Source organism: Gasterosteus aculeatus, chromosome 16 (assembly GCF_964276395.1).
Source record: "Gasterosteus aculeatus chromosome 16, fGasAcu3.hap1.1, whole genome shotgun sequence".
NCBI classification, from domain to species: Eukaryota; Metazoa; Chordata; class Actinopteri; order Perciformes; family Gasterosteidae; genus Gasterosteus; species Gasterosteus aculeatus.
The window spans coordinates 2770949-2793396 of NC_135704.1; the positions used below are offsets into that span (position 1 = coordinate 2770949).

Here is a 22448-nt window from a genome sequence, read left to right on the forward strand (position 1 = left end):
GTGCAAGAGCGAGGCGGCGAAGGGGAAGGAGGGCCGAGAGCAATGGAGGAAGAGGGGGAGGAGGGGGAGGAGCAGGAGGGGGAGGTGGGGGGGAGGGAGCAGACTGAAGGAGTGACGCTGAATGGAAAAGACTAAAAAAGCAGAGGAGGCAGAGAGCGAGGAAGAGGAGCACAATGAGGAGGAGGAGGAGGTATCCAAAAAGACTGATTGCGAGACATGAGCGAGACAAACAAAAGAAGAGAAAACCACGATAAGGCGAGAGGACGGTTAGACAGAGAGAGACGGAGGAGGTGGAGGGACGGGTGGAGGCCTACGGAGGAGGAGGGGGGGGGCTGTTTCTCCTGTGCGAGCTGGGCTAATGAAAGATGAATGAGGCAGGCAGCGGTGGGAAGGAGAGTGTGGCTGTGGGCGATGCCTGGCTGAGCTGCTGTGTGTGTGTCTGTCAGGGTCTTTGTGTGTGTGTGTGTGTGTGTGTGTGTGTGTGTGTGTGTGTGTGTGCGGTCAGTTAAGCGAATCCCAGTCGGCTGACTGGTGTTGGACAACAGGGACAGCATTGTGTTTACTGTCGGACTGGGGCGCAAGCGGTCAACAACAATAAAACGCGCTCGCACGCGCGGGGCTGGCACTTTCGGGGAGGGGGGGTGGGGGGGGGGATCCTGCCGCCACCTGTAGGCGGCGAGTCGGCCATTAGCACGCGCACAGCGTCTCCGAAAGCCTCGCTCGCTTATTCAGACCGTCCCTCTATCGCGCTGCAGTCACTCTATGAGCCCGTCTCCCGCTCCCCACATTCAAAAGTCTTCCGCTGCCTCTCCTCTATCAATACCCCACCCTGCCAGTCCATGCAGCCCCCCTCCCTCTCCCCCTCCCTCTCCCCCCCTTGGCAGATTCCACCTTTTTCTTCTGGGCTGGTGTGTCTCTAATAGTTCTAATCGTCCTGAGCGCTGTGGGGGGAAGCAGCACTGTAACAGCGCGGATGAGAACTCCCCCTCCCGGAAAACAGGGCGGCCAGACAGAGAAGTCACTCTGACCCCGATCGCCCTTCTTCCTCTCTCTCTCTCTCTCTCCGACCGACTGGCTGCCTGACTTCGTTTCTCTTCTCCTCCCCCCCACCTCACCCCCTCCCTGCAGACAAATCACATGCTTTCGCTGTTCCAAAACAAGGCCTCGGCGCTGCCCGCGGTGCTGCTGCTGAGTTCTGCCAAAGCGAGCTTAACGCTGTGAGTCTCTGTTACGGTCAGGTTGTCGCTTGGCTCAGGCGGCGTCAGGGTATGTTCTTGAATTTGAAAAAAAAAGAAAAATTGATTGATCTTAATGCCCCTGAAATGAAATTCAGGTCCAATTAGAGAAATGAAAATGTAACAGTGAAATGAGAAAAAACAAATGCTTCTCACAAACAGACATGAGGAAACAATAACTAGAAATTGCCACACTTCATTAGAGTCTAATTATGCTTCATGATACTTCTGGGCGTGATCGCCTTTTATTGAATTTGAACGGAGACAAATCCTTCAGAGAGGGATCGGATCGTCCCGTTTTAACTCCCAAAGTCATGAAAAATGATAAAAACGAGAAGCGTCACTAAACGGCGGACATTTGATCGGGAGAAGACCCGACCTGTGGTCACAGCGGATCAAAGGGCCCTCGGGCTGGTTGATCGCTCGTCTGTTGCGCATGTGCGGCAGCCTTAAGGACAGCGGAGACAAGAGGACGCGAGGACAGGCCTCCCATTGTACGGAGACATCATGTGATCAGCCACTTCAATGTGCGTGGAGCTGGAATGCTTGGGAACTCTGTGCTTTGTGGACACGGACATGGGCATGATCTACTTTGATCATAAGGTCAACGTGGAGATTACCGTCACGGTTACGGGCTTGACTCGCGCGCGCGCACACACACACACACACACACACACACACACACACACACACACACACACACACACACACACACACACACACACACACACACACACACACACACACACACACACACACACACCTTGTCATCTCTCTGCGCAAAACCCATTTTTCTGTAATCAGGCTGAGACACACAAACAGGCAGGCATGTTGTGCAAAAAACGAACCCCCTCTACACACGGGCACACACTTAAAAATCTGAGCACACGCGCACGCACACACACACACACACACACAGACAAAGAGGCACACACAGACCTTGGGGACCGAGGCGGCTAACGTTCACCGACAGAATAAAACCCAAACAAAGAGACATCCTGTTTCCTGGAACACAACACCACTCAACCCTCTGTGCAGGGAGCAGCTAGTAAGCGCGCACGCAAGCACGCGCACACAGACACGCGCACAAAAACAGCTCATTGTCCGCCGCCGTGCGTGCGTTTCCTTGCGCCTGATTCATGTACCGGCGTGTGTCTGCGTGTCCTGTGATGCCACTGGCTGTGCCTTTGACTGTCGGTTGCACGTGAACTCATGCCTGTGAGTTGTTGCGGCCAGAAGTGTGCGTGCGCGTGCGTGCGTGTGCGTGCGTGTGCAAAAGAGAGAGAGAGCGGCAGGGAGAGCAGATGATAGAGTAGACTTTAGCGATTCCCTGGAGTGTGAGGCAGCGTTTACGGCACTCTCAGAGCAGCCAGAGTGATGAATATTTAAAGACGTGCCTGAAAGAGCAGGGAGGGGGGGGGGGGGGGGGGGGGGGGGGCGGCTTGGATGTGTTCGTGTTTGCATGTGCATGTGGAAGCGCATGTGAGCGCGGTTATCTAGAATCTCCTTTAGCATTTGCTCCAAATGCATAAATATGAATGTATATGCCTATAGATGTTCCTACAGAGGAGAACATGCTTCTATATGACTCAGATTCAGTCAAATAGGGACTCTGCCTCTATATGTGTTACTCTTTGCATGTCCGTATCCTATGTGTTTAAATAGAAGTATGTTATGTCTGCACAGTAATTTACATGCATGCAAATGTGTATTCATATGTCCACTAAGATAATAAATCTAGAGCCTCTGTGTTTGTGTGTGTGTGTGTGTGTATAGCAACAGAGCGGGTGCCTGCCCTGTGTGTGTGTGTGTGTGTGTGTGTGTGTGTGTGTGTGTGTGTTTGCACTTCACACAGCCCTGTAGGCCAGCTCTCTGTCTCGCTAAATGGGGATGAATAGCAGAGCGCCGCTGCTGCTGCTCAGCGGGAGACGAATGGCTACGGGGCTCTCCGTCTCCGTCTCCGGTTACAAAGCGATCGCTGCCTGAGACGCAACGGCACAAGTGCCCGCACACGTGGGCCCGCACACGCGCAGAGTAGGCGTGATTGGATGTCCACCCACATATTATCTAGGCCACACGGGTCATGTGTCACACAGGCGATCAGAGGGTTTAGAGAGTGTGCGGTGAGGAGCTTTGGGGAGTTTCAGGGTTTATGGAGGAAATGTTCAAGACGAACCCGATCGTCCTACGTGCTTTTTAGCGGGATGAATTCTAGCGTATGAGATTTAAATGTAATTAAGCTAATTTGGTGGTGAGCCGACCCCCTGGAGACCAGTTAGGGGAACATGAAGACTCCTTCTACGCACAGATCAGAGATTAAAACAATGCAACAAGGGGCCGCAACTCAGAGGGAAACAGAAAAAAACCTTCACATACCACCAAGTTATATAGAACTCAACTGTTTACTCATTTTAATAAACACAGGAAAATGAAGCAAGGCCACAGAGGAATTTTGAAAAACAAATTGACGGAAAAGGATGAAGGTCGGAACCTTTTTTGGTACCTTTCAGTATCTTCAGGTAAACACAATCCAAGGGCTGCGCACTGGCAAGCAACAAGTGGATAGTCTAACAACTCAACGCACACAGCTACTTCAAAAGGTGTTTGCATTGCACACTCAGCAGAGAACACCGCCAACTGAGATTCGCTCGCCATGAAACATAAATAAGGTGAGGGCGGGGGCCCGTTTCAACACGTTTCGTCACCTCTTTGTTGATCAGGGGCCATGCACCGCTACATCCATCACCTGTCGGCGGACATCAGTCGCCGCCTATACAGTGTACGGCCGCGTGCTTCTGAGACGCCATGTTGGGACTTTGGCAGCATCATGTGACAGGCCGGAAGGTCAGTGGCCTCAGCGTACCAGGCAATAGGACACCAGCCGTTACAGGGGGGCAGGTTTTTTGACGCGTTTGAGGCAATTTGAAGGACGTTTCAAATTCTTAAAAAAGGGTTTTGAAATTTATCGGTCGTAGTCACGGAAAATATTGCAATGGTAAACTATATTGATATTTCTGCACTGCCCTCGAAAATACACCTTAGAAGGCATTAGGAACCACACAGGGGCCTACACACACACACACACACACACACACACCGAGGCAGTAACGCACATCTATGTGCGCTGAATGCCGGCGAGGAACGGAAGGAAGGGAGTGCAGAAAGGCAAGAGAAAGCCGAGGGGAGGGCGAGAGAGAGAATCCTGGGATGCAGAATGCCGAATACAGTGAGATAAGAGTTAATGTATCCCCCCCCACCCCCGCCCCCCCCTCTCTTCATCCCTCCCGTTTGGCTCTTTCTTTCTTCCTCCCTCCATCCGAGCATCCCTCCCTCCCTCCCTCCCTCCCTCCCCCTCCTCCGCCTCCTCCCCGTTTGCTTTGAGGGATGAATAATAACTGCTGCTCTGAGATTTCCTCCGTCGTTTTTCAAAGCGCCGAGCGGAGATGGGGAAGGTCTGCCTGGCCCCGGCTGCGCGTGCGTGCGCCGGCACACACACACACACACACACACACACGCACACACACACAGAAGCACACCGCAAGCACAGAGATGCGGCGGCGCACACACACACACACACACACGCACACACACACTGTCTTGTTCTCGCTGCTCGCCTGGAGCGGGGAAATCAGATCTCCTCCAGAGAAAGGCGGCGGGTGTGGGGGAGGTGGGGGCTTAGGCGCTGTAGGGAGCCCTTACAAAAATCCCCTGCAAGCACGTATAGGCCGATACACACCACAAAACCCACACGCGCCGGGGAGGGAGGGGGAGGAGAAGGGGGGATGTGAGCTGCCTCCCCGGAGCGACAGGGTGAACCCAAGGTTATAGACGCATGGGCCGGTTCGAGCCCCCGCCGCTGGGGCCAACTCACCCCTGCTGAGACGCGACCCACCCCCGCCCCCCCCCGGCCCCCCACACCTCAGCAGGGGACGTCGCCCTGATTGCTCAAAGACAACCAGCCCCTGTGCCTGGCCCGGGGATGCCGGCCGCTCCCCGCTTGGTGTGGATATGAGGGTCGGGGGTTAAAAAGTCCTGTAAAATGACACGCGGGGCCGTCCAGGAGGAGCACTCGCGGCGTCGGGCCGCGGCGCTGCCCCCCAGCGATGGGCGGCTCGGTTCCGGGGAGAGGGCTTATTTATACAAACAGGCGTACGGGCGCGCACAGTAGGAATTCTCGACAAGCTTTGTAAACAAACACACACCCACACCATAAAGCACACAGGGGAGGCGATGTGAGAAGCAGACTGTGAAAACTGTATTCGTGCCCGGGCGACGCGTACACACACAGAACGGGCTGGGAGAGAGAGGGGGGGAGAGGGAGGGACGGGGGGGAGACTGAAGTGGCAGCGAAAAGAAGAAGGACAAAGAGAGGAGGGGAGGTGTGAAGGTGTGATTGTCTGGTGCTACTTTTTGGTGAGGGCAAGTGAATGGGGGGGCGGGGGGGGGGGAGAAAGAGAGGGAGAGCCGTGCGCTAAAGCGATGTATAATGACTCGCCCGTGCTCGTGTGCCGGCGCGTGTGAGCGGAGGAAAAGTAAGGAGCGCTTTCCCATTTCAATTCGCAACAGCTGGTGTCGAATTAACACATTTACCAGTGTGCATTTGGAACAGATTAAAAATGCGCGTGGCGTGTGACTATCAGTGCGCGTGCACGTTTGTGTGTGTGTGTGTGTGTGTGCGCGCGCGCGGCGGTAGATGAGGGCCAGAAAAACAAGTGGTGTGTTTGCGTGTGGGGGCGTCTGTGTATTAACGCAATGGATCAGGGCATGGGAGAAATGGCAGAGAGAGGAGAGAGAGAAAAAGAGAGGGAGGGAGCAGCGGTGTGTGGGGGGGGGGGCTCTAACCAACGGCTTTAGCTGCTGCCCCGGGCCGTCTCTCTAAGCCCTGTTTAGGAGGCTTTGGAGCTCAGATAGAAATAATCCCCCACTCAGACACACACACACACACACACACACAGGCACGCGCACACACGCACGCACACGCACGTACACAAACAGACGCACACGCAAATGCACACGCTCAAGTCGAGGCGGACAGACAAGTGCGTGCACACGCGGCAACAAGCAGTGACAGCACATTCGCCTTGACACGAAACAAACCACCCGCCCTCCCACACACACACACACACGCACACACGCACACACACACACGCACACACACAGACTCACACGGCGAGGCTGTCTGCGCGGCGCTTCCGCACGGTAGAGCACGGCGACATCAGCACGGCACCGTGACAAACACTTTACACACTCCAGCACTCAGCGGAGGGGAGGGAAGGAAGGAGGGGGAGATGGAGAAAACGGGGAGGAGGAGGCGGAGGAGGATATGAGCCAGGGGGAGGGAGGTGAGAGAAGGGGGAGGGGGGGGGGGGCTAACAAATTAATAGGAGCCGGAGATATACACAGCTAGCGCTGCCGAGCGGGTTGGGGGAGAGAGGGAGGGGGGGGGAGAGGGGCGGGGGGCGACGATGCGAGAGCAATTCATTCCCGTTTTCTCCTCGTTCGCTCTCTGGAGAGGGAGAGAGGGAGAGAGGGAGGGAGAGAGAGCGTGTTTGCTCAGGAGAAGGGAGAGCGAAAGAGACGGGGGCTTTGTGTGGCAGAGGAGAGGAAGAGAGCAGAGGGAGGTGGTGTTTGGCGGGTGGTGTGGGGGGGGTGGGGGGGGGATATGAAAACACAGGAGGAGAAAGACGAAGCGAGGACGTGTGGAAATAAAAAGGGGGGGGGCTATAGCGGAGACGTTTGAGCGTGAAACGAGGGAAGAGCGGAAGAGAAAGTGACATTAAGACAGGGGGGGAGGCGGCGGGGGGAGTAAGGGGGGGGGGGGGGCTTTGCACAGGATGCAGTTTGTCATCTTCATCAGCCGACAGTTGGGGCGCACAGGGACTGAGGAGGGAGGGGACCCGGGGTGGATGGAGAGGTGAAGGGGGTAGGGTGAGAGGGCGAGGGGGAGGGGGAGGGGGGGGGGTCGCTCGGTGTTTAAGCGGAGCCTTTGAGAGACGTTGACCCTGTAATTGACCTGTGTCTCCGCCTACATCGCCGTGCCGACAAGCCGAGCCGCAGCGGCTAATCACTTAGTAACCCTGACCTGTCAATCAGACCGGGTCCTGGCGAGGGGGGGAGGGGAGGAGGAGGGGGGGTGCGCAGGGACCGGTATGGCAATTGAAAGAAGGACGGAAAGAGGGAGCGGGAGGGAGTGAAGGAGTAATGACAGCACCGGGGTATCATTTACTGGACCACCTGCCTCCTTCCACCGACCCACAGCCAACCAAGCACAGGTTTTAAAAGCAGCCAGTAAAAGGCTCCGAGCCCCAACACACGCGCACACACACGCGCACACACACACGCTGCTGTACAAAGCAAGCGCAGCTTCGAGAGTTCAGATAAGGGAGCCGGGGAGGGAGGGTGCGTAAGAGCGTGGGGGGTGACGGGTTTAGAGGAGATAAGATAGCGGCGTGAAGCCAACACGCAAGTAAAACAAGGAAGCGCAGAGTTTCTGTGCCATACAGGTGTGTGTGTGTGTGTGTGTGTGCGCGCGCTACCTGTTGATGAGGGGGAAGATGGACACCAGCAGGTAGACGGAAGGATACCACTTCAACGGCTTGATCTCCTCCGCCAAGGACAGCTGGAGGACAGAAAACGGGACCACTGACCCATGTGCACAAAATGAATGCTCACACTAACGTTTCTGCCGCTCGAACACGCGCACACACGCGCACACACACACACACACACACACACACACACCCGCGCAGTTTTAACAGGGAGATCAGCGCAGAGGATTCAACAAAGGCCAATTAAACCCTAATAAAATATTAACCCGCTGATAATGCGCAATATCTACACATATTTATGAGAGGGAGCGGGGCGTGCGCGCGTGCGTGTGTGCGCGTGTGTGTGGGGGGGGTCCCAATTAAATCGGAACCCCAAACATAGCCGTAATGCGAACGCGGATGAGTTCAATATACTCGTGGACGAGCGACGCAGGCGGCAAAAAGTCGATTTGTGTGTGTGTGCGTGTGTGTATGTGTGTGTGTGTGTATGTGTGTGTGTGTGTGTGGGGGGGGGGGGGGGGGGGGGGGCGCTGGTGGCGGAGAGCTTTTACAAGCCGTTATCTAATTCCCCGCAGAGGACTCGTGCGCCCGGAAGGAGGCTGAGAAGCGCGGCCCCTGGATCGATTTTCTGCGCTGCGCTGCGCTGTTTCCTCCACACGCGCGAGCGCACACGCACACGCACCCTCCCTCCCCCTCCTTCAATTTGAAACTAGGACGCGGTAGCAGTCGCACACGCCCGCGCGCGCAGTCGGAGCCAGAAGGCATGGGCCCGCGAGCTCCGGTCTCCACCCCCCCCCCCCACATGCTGGAAAATTAATTACTCACCAGAAAATACCCCGAGGCGTGCGAGCTCTAGAGAAGGTATTCTTAACCATTCTAATGGAAATCACGAGGACCCACCCACCCGTGGTATTTCATTTTATGTACGTGCGCGCGTGCGTCAGTGCAAATCAAAAATATTGAATAAAAAAGCCGAGCTTCCACTGCGCCGCGTGCACGCGAGCAGGGTCTCGTTGGGTAGAGCAGAAGGGTTAACATTAAGCATATAGGAAGCTCTGCCTATTGTGTGTGTGTGTGCGTGCGTGTGCGCGCGCGCTGTGGAGGTTGTGTCATTGGGACGTAGGGAAAAGGCGAGCCAGGAGTCTACGCACTGGGATGGGGGGGCGGTGGGGGGGTAGAAGTACGGCGTAGATAGAGGCAGGCATTTGAGGAATTTCAATGCGCAAGAGGCAGGATGTGGACCAGGAGGAGGAGGAGGAGGAGGAGGAAGAGGAGGGAGAGCGCGGCTAAAGAGCCGGGTGTTTTTAATCACATCCCCCCCCCCCCCCCCCCCCCCGCCGTCCCTCGCGGATTGAAAGCGTAATTGTGTGCGCCGGGCGCAGCGGACCGGACATTAATGACGCACGCTAGATTACTGGCGCGTTGTCGGGAGCGACCGGTCCCCTTCACCGGGAGAGGAAGAAAGAGATAACCTCCTCCAAAGAGAACAGCGGCGCTCCAGCGAACGGGAACATCGCATTCAGGGACCTTAAAAAACAAGCTATTTTTGTACACTTAAAATCAGGGTACAAACGTATTTAGAATTTCATAATGAAACGTTTCCATGAGAAATTAAAATCTTCTGCTGCAAGATTAACACAATTAGGTTTTACTCACGATTTAGAGCGTGCATTTATAAGTAAATTAGAATGTCATTTTTGGATAAATACTTTTGAACCATTGAGTCTTTTTGGAAAAGTTTAAATAGAAATATAAACGTATCATTTTTATTAGCGACCTCACGAAGACGAGGCTCTACAACGTAAAGCTCCAGACAAGCTACAAAATGGCAATTTTGGCGAGATTGATGTAGCAAATAAAAAGGACAGATAAAAGCCAAACACATCCCGTTAAAGACACCGGCGAGGATTACTGAGCTGCTCAGAGCGTCTCGCTATCTGACAGCTGGGGCGCCGATCCCTCCAAACGGAGGTACGCGCGTTCTGGCAGAGCGGCGTGCGGCGCCTGGGAGACACAAAGCCAACTGTCCTTGCAGCACCGCGGCGCCTTCACGGCGTCGTTGAGGTGTGGGAAAAAAAAAAAATTTGGCACAGGAATTAAGGACGGCTACACGGAGCGGTAGGGCCTTCCGCTCGGCGAGGAACAAGGTTGAGCGTCACGTACGTGCACCAGGACACGCGAGCTGACACGTCCCATTGTGACTGGAAGCTTGTGTGGATCAGTAAACAAACACCCGGGGAAGATAACGAACAAGCAGCTCGCTGTTTGCTCAGCCAGCTTTGTTGCTACCCGACGGGACCGAGCTGCTGTGTGGGCAAACGTGTTCAGAAGTCCGCCTGTTTTTGTGTGTGTGTGTGTGTGTGTTCGGAAGGCCTGATTTAAACACCCTCTTCTAAATACCCCCCCCCCCCCCTCCCCCCTACTTACCTATGCTGCTCCAAGACCTTGTGCGCTGTGTGTGTGTGTGTGTGTGTGTGTGCGTATTCATGCGTGACCACAAACAAATTGCTCGAGACACAGAGAGATGTGTCGAAACCATGTGACTGACGGCCCTGATAACTGCCAACACCAGTTACGTACGTCATCTCTCCAGCCCCACACACACACAGACACACACACACAGACACACACAGCGAAGAAGGGGGATGGTGCCAGGCTGAGTCAGAGCGAGAGAAAAGATCAAGAATGGTGAACGCAGGAAACTACATGCGTGAATGCAAAACAAAAGAAGCATGCATGCTCTTGTATGCGTGTGTGTGTGTGTGTGTGTGTGTGTGTGCGTGCGTGTGGCACAGTGTGAGAGAGATGGCGACAGAGAACATGTGAGGCACAGAAGGAGGGAGATGTGGCGAAGTGAATGGAAATAACCAGAGCCGGCGGTCTTCAGACACCCAGCAGGAATCGCTTTCTCTAGTTTACACCTGCTGCCACACACACACACACACACACACACACACAAGCCAGAGAGCTCGCTGGCTTGGCAAGCACAATCGGGGAGGCTGTTGTTGTTGTTTTAAAGCATCGCAGCGCGTGCATAAACTCATAAATATTCATGTCCATGAACCTGGCTTGCTGCTTTATTCATGCTGGGTACAAGAGAGGGAGAGAGACGGAGGGAGGGAAGGAGAGAACAAAAAAGAGTAGGGGGGGAAGAGAGAGAGAGAGAGAGGAGGACCGAAGCGAGAGGCAGAGGAAAACAGATGGAAACGAGGAGAGCGATTGGGGAAGAGAAATACGAGGAAACGAGTGTGTGATAAAAAAAAAAACCCTGCTGACTTATTTACACGTAGCAATTAGCCCACATGAACAGTGTGTGTGTGTGTGTGTGTGTGTGTGTGTGTTGTCTGGGCGGTGAGGGTTACGCCAGTTCAATGTGCAGTAATTACATCTGCCACTTAGGGGCAGCATCTACATAACCTTAACCCTAAACTGCCCCCCCCCCCAGCGCACCCTGCAGGGTGGGGTGGTAACAACAGAGCAGGTACTGCTGCTGCTGCTGGACGCGTGGTGAATAGGAGTGTGACCCTGAGCACCTTTGTGCAGGATTTCAAGGCTTAAACCATTGGGCAGTAGTTCTGTGTGGGCAGGTGTTAGATGCCACTTCCCGATACCAGTAATGGAAATTAATGATTGCATATCAATCCATTGCTGTCCAGCAGATTAGTACGGCTCTTCCATACATGTAGGGGACAATTTTTTTTGAACACATTTCAGAAAGAATGTTTTCTTTTAAATGTAAAATGCTTCACACAACAATGAATTACATACAAACGTTTCTCTGTAACAGCGTGAAATGTCGCTCATGGACGGGCATCTCAGAATTTTTGTAACTTGGCATCCGCACCAGACTGACATTACAAACAGTCCACTGAAAACCCAACTGCACGTCAAAGAAGGCCAGTTATTAGATTGACAGGTTGGGGACAGCAGGGGTCTCCAACCTTTTTTGCCCGTCGGACCGTTTTCATATGAGACAATAAATCGCGGATTGGTCAATATGGCCCACAGACCGGTACTGGTCCGCGGCGTGTTGGTTGGGCACCCCTAGTTTACAGGATATCGAACGTTAGTCGTCTGATAATAAATGGATTACCTGACTTTCTTTCTTCCTTACTGGACTTGTGCAAAGGCAATACAGAAGTCTGTTAATATGTTACAGTTAATTATGACTCCTCTTCGGAATAGAAGTTTGGTTCGGGTTGTTTTCACTGGTGGTCTTCTTCCTTCTTCACTGCACAACCACAACGATTCCCGGTCGACGTATTTGCAATTTACAGCATGTCAACACGGTCCTGTTCAAAGCAGGACTTTCATCATAGAGACATCGTACATAGGACTTCTTTCTGCCACCAGAGGAGTCGCCCCCTGCTGGGCCGTAGAGGGAATGACAGTAACACGCCGCGCGGGGTTCCCTCGGCAGAACCGGAGGTTGAGGCGTTCTCCTCTTTTCCCCGGCAGCCCATGTCCTGTTTTCACAATCGGACTGCTCTAGATCTTAATATTTTTCCCAGGCAGCCTCCCCTGTCCTTCTTTTCCTTTCAGTAAGGTCAGGAGCAGAGGCGCCGCTGCTCCAAAATTTAAATATGCATGGACGGGCTGGCGCGCACAGACGGACACACACAAGCCCATGAAACGCACACACACAAGTGTCACAAGGTCAAATTGCTCCCCGCCGTTTGACACCTACCCAGCGGGAACACCAAAGCTAATCCTGCACACACTCTAATCCTCACGCTCGGTGTGTGCGTGCGTGGAGAAATGTGACTCTCGGACAGGCCATTACCTTTCGTCTCTCTCTCTCTGGGTTGAAGGTTCCCAACCATGACTGCATCTGTGCAGAAAAGACACAAAATGGAAAGAATAGGTCAGGGCAGTTACTTTGTGGGGGGGGGGGGGGGGAGTGGAGGTTTGATCATTTAAATCAGTTGTTTTTCCTCAAGAGGCCTGACGATTAGAGGTGACACGCTGGAAGAAATATCACATTGGCCATCAGACCAAAGCAGAATCCCTCCACCGTACCCGCCATCCCTGCGTACCCGCCATCCCTGCGTACCCGCCATCCCTGCGTACCCGCCATCCCTGCGTACCCGCCATCCCTGCGTACCCGCCATCCCTGCCTAATTCGCGACACAGTGCGAAGCTTTCAGCTTTCAGGCAGAGGGGAGCGCTTAAAGCGGCTCCCGGCATCTCACCAGGAGCGGCAAGTGATCAGCTCCAGCGCACACAATGTGACACCAGGAAGAAAAAGGAAAAAGGTAAAGGGTTGAGAGAAAGGGGAGACGCTTTTTTTTTTTTTTTTTTGTTGAAGAAGTGTTAAAGAAAAAGGAAAAAAGTGGAGCAAACATGGCAGATCTGAGATCTCCAGAGAGAACGTGGGAATACTTTCCGCTCTTCCTCCGTCTCATCTCTCCGGGGAATGCAGGGAAAATGTCAACAGACGCGCGCACGGAAACACACGCACGAAGCCCGAGATCTGTAATGGTGGGATCGGGGCTGGGCTTGAGGGGGGGGAGAGGAAACCAGAAGGTTTATGTTACCCAGGACATCAGAGACAAATCTCTGGAGGCCCAGTGTGAGCGTTCACACGCACGGCACAAAGAGGCTGCGTGAACGATGTGCACTAACAGCTCCTCTGTTCTGCCATTTATTAACTGGAGGTTGCCATGGTTTCTCCGCGCTGACGTGATCATCATTGTAAATCTGTGTGTGCCTGCGATGCGTTAGCAGACCGAAAGAGAGAAAAAATAATAACAATAATTTGCCGTCGGGTCATTAGACTGAACTTGAGGGGGGGCCGTCACGAGGCCTCGGCCAGCTCTGTGCGCGCCCGGCTTTTGTTCCAATCTCTGTTAAAGCCGCCGGGGAGACGAGCGTCCCGGACGGCGTGCCGGTTAAGTGTTGAGGCGTGAGGCTTAAGAGGGAAGGAGTGGGCATGTACAAATGGCCCCCATAAAAAAAAAAACACGTGGCGGCGCGCTCTCAGACCTCGCTGTCTGGCATGATAATGACTCATTAGCCTTCAAATCCCCTCCAGTTAGCGCGAGGCCGCGCAGCCGCTCCGGGGTGCGTCCGCGTTTTTTCCCCAAATAATCCTGTTGTAACTTGGTCTTGGTAAACTAATGAGCTCCAGATTTGTACCCCCTCCCCCCACCCCCGTGAAGTGTGTGGAAAGGGAAGGAACTTCTCCGTCCGGCTAACGTCCCACCTCGCTCCGCTCAGCCTCCTCGTCTTTATCCCCTTTCCCCCGATGCGTCGCCACCTACCCCGCTTTCAAAGCCTTTGAAATTCTTTCAAGTGAGACAGCCTGCAGCTGAAAAGAGATAAGGCTTGAGCTCTTCATAAATATGATAGAGAAAGCAAAACGACAGAGTGGGGGGGGGGGGGGGGGGGCTGAGGAGGAAGAGAGGGAATAGAGACAGAGAGACGGAGAGAGAGAGACAGACCGATGGAGACGGAAAAGAAGAAAAAAGGTACAAAGCGAGACAGCTGAATGCCGTGAGCTGAATGACTTATGAGATGCGACATTCACATTCATTCTCTTTCTCGTATTCACGATGAGGAGAAGCGGCCTCTCCGAGGTCGCCCGTCGGCAGCCCGGCTATCTCGGAATCTGTCTCACCCTCCCGGTCGCCCTCGCTCTGCCGCCCCCCAAACAAAGAGCGTCGGCTATTCACCGCCATCCCGGCGGGGCTTCAACCGCGCTCTTCCCCGCGCTCCGGTTTTGTGTGGGACGACATGGAAATCAGTGCAAGCGTATCGCGCGAACACATGTCTGCCGCTGCCTTCCCCAGCTGGCAGCGCGGGGGGAATGTGAGCTATGTGCGCGGAGCGCTGCCCCGGGGCTCCTGCTCCACCCGCACAGCGGAAAAAAAAATCACACAGAGCTACGAGCCAACACGGAGGGGAGATCGACCGAGTGGTAAACTAATTAATCGACTGATTACCTTCACAAACAGACTGTTCTGAGAAGCTGGAAGAATGGGCCAGGTGGCGTTTCTCAGAACAAGTAAACACATATGGACAATTAGAAGCGCTGTCTTTATGGACTAGTTCAAGTCCATTACAGCTGGCAGAAAAAATACAGAATGGTGAGGAAGTATGAGTGCTAGTTTAGGTGGTTATGCCCAAACGTACGGTCCAGAAAATAACCGGCGAGCCTCACATGTGATGATCTGGATCAAGTGAGCCGCGGACATTTCTGAATGACAAATCGTTTCTAGCCATTATGTACGGCCAATTTAGCTCCTCTCAGTTGCATCACAAAAACACAGACGTGTTTGGGGAACGCAAATGGGCTTTGCGTTCTTATTCTATAATAAATGATAAAAACGTATAAAAACGATCCATCACACATACAGGATTTTGCGAGTCTATTTTCTTGTGAGACGTCCCTTTTCTAAAAGGTCAAACTGCACTTGGATTCAGATAAACTGCTGTTGTCTCGGCGTATCGGACACTCACCCTTGCGGTGGCCACGCAGATTATCCGCGCGTAGCAGCAGATCATCAAGAAGATGAGGCTGAACAGAGGCACGTACCATCTGCAAAAAAGCACAAACACGAGAACGATAAAAACCCCACAGGATTTAATACATTTTGAATCCACAAGTAGAGGACGTTTATCCTAATACAATTCCTACCGTGACCGGACGTAATAACATATTAGGTGTCCAGTGTTGAGATAGAAGGGCTTTCTAAAGCGATTAGAGAGAAACTCCTCTAATATGATTTCCTCTGCAATAGGAGAAGGCCATATTTGTTAAAATAGGATTTGGTGAATTTGTTTTGCCTTATTTCAGCATTTTTCAGACTCTCAACACAAAACATTCCTCACTAAAACCCTTTGAATAGAGACAGATTGACCTCGAGCGAACACATGTAATAATATTAATGCATAGGTAAGGCCGTGTGGACACAGGGCAGCATTATTCTAAATAGCTTAAGCATGGAGGACACCTGCTTTGCACACCACCCTGCACAGAGCCGGAGCAGGCCTGACTCAGCGTGCTGCACGTACAGTTTCTATAATTAGAGAAAAAGGCAGGTAAAGAACACAACGAGTCCCCGCAACCCAGAAATGTATGGCATTCATAGGGGATAAAGGTTTTCACAATCAAGGGAGGCGCCGGGGAGAGAATAACATGTCAGGTATTTCTGAGCGGCTGAGAGCGCGACGAACGAGGGGTGATGGATTTGCTGGAATGGCAGCCTCGTGTTATGCAACCTGCTGGGAGGTGATGTAAGCTCCGAGGAGTTTCAGCCTCTCATCATGAAACAGCCCTTTGTCTGGCTTTGACGGACAGGTTCCTGGGCACCGCGTGGCGTTTTAGCCTCGGCCGCTCGGTGCAGTCAAAGGCGCGCGGCGCCACGCGCATGGCAAGCGCCATAGATACATCTATCAACATGGAGGGGGAATATGTACCAGTGGATACCAGGGTTTCCCCTACGTCTACAACCACAGGGGACAGAGGGGGTCACGATCGATGTGGAAAACAGGAATCTGTCTCCAAATACATGAATACGGGGACGTACGTGGCTTGGGAGGGAAACGGATTGTGACCAACGGCGTACATGGAATGTCCTTGTCGAAAACTGCAAGTTAAAGCCGCATCTAAAAGGCACATTTTGAGTTCATGGCCTGATTTCACTTTGTCCACGCTTACCTTCAACGCCTCGTCGGATAGGAAAAACCTTATCGGGCGTTATTGAATTAAACTTTTTATTGGCTGGGGAATACGGGACGGTAGCCTTTGTTTCACGGCGGTAAACAGAGGGGTGGGGGGTTGTGGGGCGGGGGAGTGTGTGTGTGTGTGTGGGGGGGCTTTGGGCTGCTCTGCACATCCATGTTTCTTCACGCCTTACAGGGAGCATCAATATGCAACGAACACCCTCTTTGAACGTGTGCGTGAGCGCGCGCGTGTGTGCGCGTCCACGTGGCACGGGACAATGATGAAAGCCTTCTTGGGGAGGAGGAGGGGAACCTGCGCCAGCGTCACCTCGGTGTGATTTAATAACCCGCGCCCCGGCATAAACAGCGTCCAATTACGCCAGCGCGTGTCCCGTTAATGATGGAGAGACGAGGTGGGGGGGGCGGCGGGGCGGAGAGCGAAAAGGAGGGGGCGGCCTTTTTAACGATAGCGTGGGGGGATTGGGAGGGGGGTGAAGGGGGGGGGGGGGTGCTGCGAGGAGCGGAGAATGACGGGCGGCAGCTACAAAGTGCTCTAATTAGCATGATAATGATCTGCCATTAGAGTCCGCTGTGCTCTACAGCTGAGCACTACCCGAGAGAGAGAGAGGGGGAGAGGGAGGGAGAGGGAGAGGGAGGGAGAGAATGAAATAGAGGCAGTGAAAGCGCGAGAAGATGCGGGGTGGGCAGGGGGATGATAAAAGCGAAGACAAGAATAGAGGTGAGGATGGGAAAGGTGGCGGGATGATGGCAGATCGGGGGTCAGGAGGACCAGGAAGAGGAAGGGGGGGTTGGCTGATTAAAAGACAGGGAAAAGGATGAGGTCACTCCTTTGTGACGGGGACAGCAGAGGGAAGCTGCAGCCGTAGGATTGACTGGCTGAAGGATGGAGGGAAAGGCTGGTGAACTGAGGGGGATTTTGAACGGTGAGCCCTGAGCCAGAGAAGCCCGGCAGCGACAGGGAGACGTGATCGTGGCAAACGTGCAGAGATTCGATCTCTCGGCGCCCCCTCCAGCCCCACTCTGAGCTGAATAATAGGGCCGGGAGGAAAAAAGCCTTAATTGAAGCGCTCGGTAGGAGAAGAGAGAGTACTGCAGGGACCCGTCTGTCCGGGTTAGCACTCAACTTTGACAAAGGAAGATGGAACTGCTGAGTGACGGATCAAGATCTACCTGTTCAACCACTCCGACGGGGACAGGACAACCCCAGAGACAGAAAGGGAGGAGGACGCGACACAAAGGCCAGGCAGAGCAGGGTGTGTGTGTCTGTGTGTCAAATATAAAATCGAAAAAGACTATGGCCATATCCACACCACTACGTTTCCATTTTAAAACCAATATATACGTGTCCACACTGCAGAGTCCATGAGGGTAAACGCTTACATTTGGTAACGAGGAAGTAGAGCTTCATGCAGCCGTCATTGGAGCGATTAGCAATTAGCTGGTCCGGCGGAGTGAACGCTTAAAGTCAGGGTTTGTGGCTCGGAGAAGGACGATGGACACAAAATGGAAGAATTTCCTTTTTTTTTGTCAATGCTTATTTTGTCTGTTTGTCAACTATTGTGAAGTCCACACACAAACTGTAAAGGAACCAAAGCAGTAATTACTCTCCACCAAGCAGAGCTGGTGAGAGAACAGACAATGAAACCGAGGGGAAATTAGTGAGACATGCTGACAATATTTATTCATATTTGTTGTGTGTACAGCAACGAGGCCTGCAACCTTGTAGCTGAAAAATACAACTTTTAAAACTTTCCCTTGGTTTGAGTTTAGATTTTAGAGCAAGAACTTCAGTATACCGAACTACCTTCATTATTATTGTTATCATATCTTTGGTAAACAAACAAAAAATGCACTTCCTGTTCAAACTGACAAAACAAAAGTCCCCTGTACATGAATAGTGAAGTGGTATTTGTTTTCAGTTGTTATTATGGGCGGAGATCAAATCGCAAGCGATGCTGAAACGCCTGCAGATGGGGATCGGCTTTAAAAACCCGCCTTTAAACGGTGTTGACAGGAAGTAAATTGTTGCTAAGGAACAGAAAACACTAAATATTAAAAGTACTATTTCAAAAATAAAAAGCTACTGCCTGATACTTAAGATCCCTCCTCCCTCTTTCACCTTCCTCTATGTACTAACATTCATTGGAAAACAAACCCCAAAATGTAGTGCCTGGGGTCTTGTTTTAACCTTTCTCCCACACATAATGGACTTTAGAATGAACACTTACAAAGTCCACTAGACTACAGGTGAATCAATTTGGTCAACCCACCTCGGTCATGTTCGCTTGGGTTCACCGTGTCGTCACTGCTCAAGTCCAATTGGAGAGTATTTTGCCTTTTGTTCCTTTGTGAACCTCACAACAGTAGTGCAGATGAAAAAACAACAACTAATTCCTCTGTTTATTCTTAAAGTGGACAATCTGGACTTCAGACGTCCGCTTTGTAGGGCCGATAATGTGGCTCGATCCAATCCTCTACATCAGCAGTAGTAGACTCATAAAACATCCAGTTTAGCTTCATAACAAATTCTAGTACAGACAACAAGGTCAGCAACGCCTTTAATACGTTATCCATGTTGAGTGTACTTGCTGGTAGGTGGGTAAGCTGTAAGGACACGTTGTTAAGACCCAATCAAGTAGAGAATGCAGGTGACCTCGCTTCCAAAGCTCTACGTCAGCGATTCCCAAAGTGTGGGCCGCGAAGGTACTGCAGACGTCATTTACAATAAGTAAATAAAATGTTTTTCATTTTCAATTTTGAAAAGTTTGAAATTAATATAAAAATATATCAAATGGGGCGCCCTCTTGTAGTATTAAAGCAAATACATATGAGCTCCGGAGAAAATGGTATGCAAAACATACATTGTCGGTTAATACATTTTTAATCGGTTGAATTCTTAAGGTCATTTAATCATCTCTAGTTTGTGTTTTGATCAGAGTTGTGATTAAAGGTTTGGGTGGGCCGCAAAAGATTTTCAGATTTCAAATTGGGCCGCGGCATTCTTGAGTTTGGGAACCGCTGCTCTACGTCTCCGTCTGTCCCGACCACGAGGTGACCCCATAGATTTCAAACCAACGTAGCATCAGTAGCAATGTTCTTAACCCCTTTGCCTGTGGACGTAGAAAAAGGTCGGAAGATGGACAGGCAGTGGTGTGGCTGCAGCCTCAGAGTCTACGGACCTGCTAGCAGCTATATTAGCACAATATCATGCTAACGTAGAGACGTTCAGCTGGTATATGGTTGACAATGTATGGTGAGGTACCGCGGCAACATTTTCCTTTCAGCACAGTGCAAACTGATATATTTTTGACCTGAAGACGGCGCTCAAAAAGATCACCTGTGACTCTTTTTAAGATGCATCCTCTTGGAACCATGACTGTAGGTCGCAGGTCAATTTAGTAGACTTTCCTTTGGTGGCCGTACAGGAGTTGAATACCAGGTAATTAAAATCCATCCTCTTGACAACATGAATGTCTATATTAAATGTCACGGCAATCCATCCAACAGTTGCCAGAACACGTCACTAAAAACAGGAAATGTCAACTTCATGGAACAGTCAGAGGTCACCAAAAGTAATTAGGATTCACCCTCAAGGGACCAAGATGCAATCCCTGTTAAGATATTTCAACCCGAGACCAAAGTGCTTGACCAACTTTACCGTCCCTGAGCAGCCCTGCTAATTTAAGCTTCCATTTGTCATTCTCTGTGTTTCTCGGTGCCGTGTCTGACCGCGGAGCCGTGACACACCGCCGGGGACCTCTAAGAGCGGTGACTCAGCTCAGCTCGAGTGCTTCCAATTGCTGACTCAACCCCTGAAATCCTGCACCTCCATCACAAAACGCTGTCCTCTGCTTTTCACTCTCCTTCCTCTCCCATCCCCTTTCACACCGTCCTCCTCCTCCTCCTCCAGCCCCCCCCCCCCACCAAACTGCTCCTTCCTGTCTGCGCCGCTTGGCTGAACTCTGATGAAGACACACTGCGGGGGGGTGGGCAGAGACGAGGGCATCTCTCTCTCCCTCTCCCTCCCTCACTACTTCTCACCTTTAACGCTAGAACCTCTGCTCCCCGGCACCCTCTGCCAGCAAGCTGTTGGCGGCGCGCGTGTGGTTTTTTTTTTCCCTCTCTACCTTGACGGGTGCTGCCGTGGCCTCTAATCTCTCGTCTGGTTTGATGTAATTAGAGCTAATGAAGATTCCCTGATCCTCGGAGCGACTCGTCCCCCTGGGCCACGGCAGCGAGGAAAACTAGAAAGAGCCGGGGAGCAGAGGAGCGCTGATAAAAGAGACACGGGCTCGTTTAGCGCAGCTGATAGCTATGTGTTGTTCCGCATGTGTGCGAGAGCGCCAGTGTGTGTGTGCTTATTTGTTTAGAAAGATTGATTCCCTGCTGATGCTGCGAGCAGCAACGCGATTACCTTGGCTCACGGCAAAGGGTTGTTGTGCGTGCCTGTGCGTGTGCGTGTGTGTGTGTGTGTGTGTGTGGCTAAGCGTCTGTGCCGGGGGATTGGCAGAGCCCTGGCAGACTTAGGGCCAGTTGCAGAAAGCAGTAGACAGGCATAATCCTTCATAGCCCTCCTAAACACTTAAATACACAGTGTAGCAACTCCCCTAAATCTGACAAGGCAGAGGCCGACACATCCACATGTGTGTGCGCACACACAGGAACACGCGCGCACACACACACACACGCACGCACGCACGTCCTGGCCTTACACCAAGAAGGAAAAAACCCCAAAGGCTCCCCTGACATGCAACCCTTCACATTTCCCCGCCGAGGCAGCGCCCCCCCACTCGCCCCCCATCACCACCAGTGGAATGGCTGCTTTGATGCTGGCGCTGAAAGGGTCTACTTACATCCCAAATCTCCAGGCTACGTGATCGTCTGTGATCCAGCTGGGGAGAGAGAGAGAGAGAGAGAGAGAGAGGGAGCGATGAGGGGGTTACAAAGGAAAGGGAGCGCGTGAGCGGAAGAGAGACTTGTGTGACTGCGGGGCGGGTGGGGGGGCGGGTGGGGGGGTGGGGGAGGGGGGCTGTGCAGCTGTAGCTATTAATAAGCCGAGAGTGGAAAGAGAGAGCCGAGCTCGGAGATTAAGGGCTCTGTCCCAATTCTCATTCCGCCGCCTCCTCTCCTCTCCTCGGACCCTCCTCCCCCCGCCTCCCTTCACCTCACGCCTTTAACTACCCCCCAAACAAACGATGCCTTCCCTATTCACCGCCGACAACTGGAGAGACTGAGTCGGAGTTTAACTCTTCAAAGATGTGCTGATAATTGGCTGATAATTTGGATCACACAGGCTCCCTCCAGCACGAGATGCTTTCTGCAGCTGGAGCGAGGCCAGCGCTGTGGCCCCTCGCGGAACGGAAAAGACATTTAACACAAAACCTGCTGTGGCTTGCTGGAAAAAAAAGAAGAAAAAAAAACGTTGCCCTACTCACCACCAGGCTCCAGCGGGGCCGTAGTAGCCCTTTAGCAGGGGCAGGGAGGCCATGACCAGAGGAAGCCCCCACGCCATCAGATGGTACAACCTGATAAGAGGCAGACGTTTATTTCATTATGCACCCCGGGACCCAGAGAGCTTTGAGAAGAAGAAAAAAAAAACACACACGACTGAATCAATTATTTTTTCCTTCTGCGGTTTGTCCCTTTTGTCGGCGCTCGCATCGGTGCGGCCCAACGGGGTCATGAACCAGAATCATCCGCACTGCTGTGCAAAGACGTGATTCACAGGGGAGATGTCTGCATCAAAACCACTAACGCAGGGGTCTTCAACGTTTTTCAGGCCGAGGTCCCCCAAACTGATGGCGAGATGGAGCAGGGACCCCCCTATTCTACGGAGTTTGGTCCGCCATCTTTTATTTTTGAGCTCGGCGCTCTTTAGACGTGAGCATGAATAAGACAATTAATACAATTCTGATTCTGAAGACATTTAAATTTGTGGACCAAACAACGGACCCCCTGTTGAAGACCTCTGCACTAA

At 52.5% G+C, this 22448-nt stretch overlaps 1 protein-coding gene across 3 annotated transcripts in view; it reads right to left on the reverse strand.

Annotated features, from left to right (window-relative positions):
* The window catches only part of LOC120834269 (cyclic AMP receptor-like protein A), a 44867-nt gene that overhangs the window by 13028 nt on the left and 9391 nt on the right, over window positions 1-22448 (reverse strand). For 2 of the 3 annotated variants that reach the window (XM_078090704.1, XM_078090703.1), the window contains 5 exons: window positions 21907-21996; window positions 21325-21363; window positions 15245-15323; window positions 12567-12614; window positions 7772-7854 (listed from right to left, as the gene is read on the reverse strand). In XM_078090704.1, the coding sequence (XP_077946830.1) occupies window positions 7772-7854; window positions 12567-12614; window positions 15245-15323; window positions 21325-21363; window positions 21907-21996 (339 nt within the window). Of the gene's footprint in view, window positions 1-7771; window positions 7855-12566; window positions 12615-12866; window positions 13282-15244; window positions 15324-21324; window positions 21364-21906; window positions 21997-22448 lie in introns of those variants that run through there. The other variant, XM_078090705.1, reaches the window with a different exon arrangement.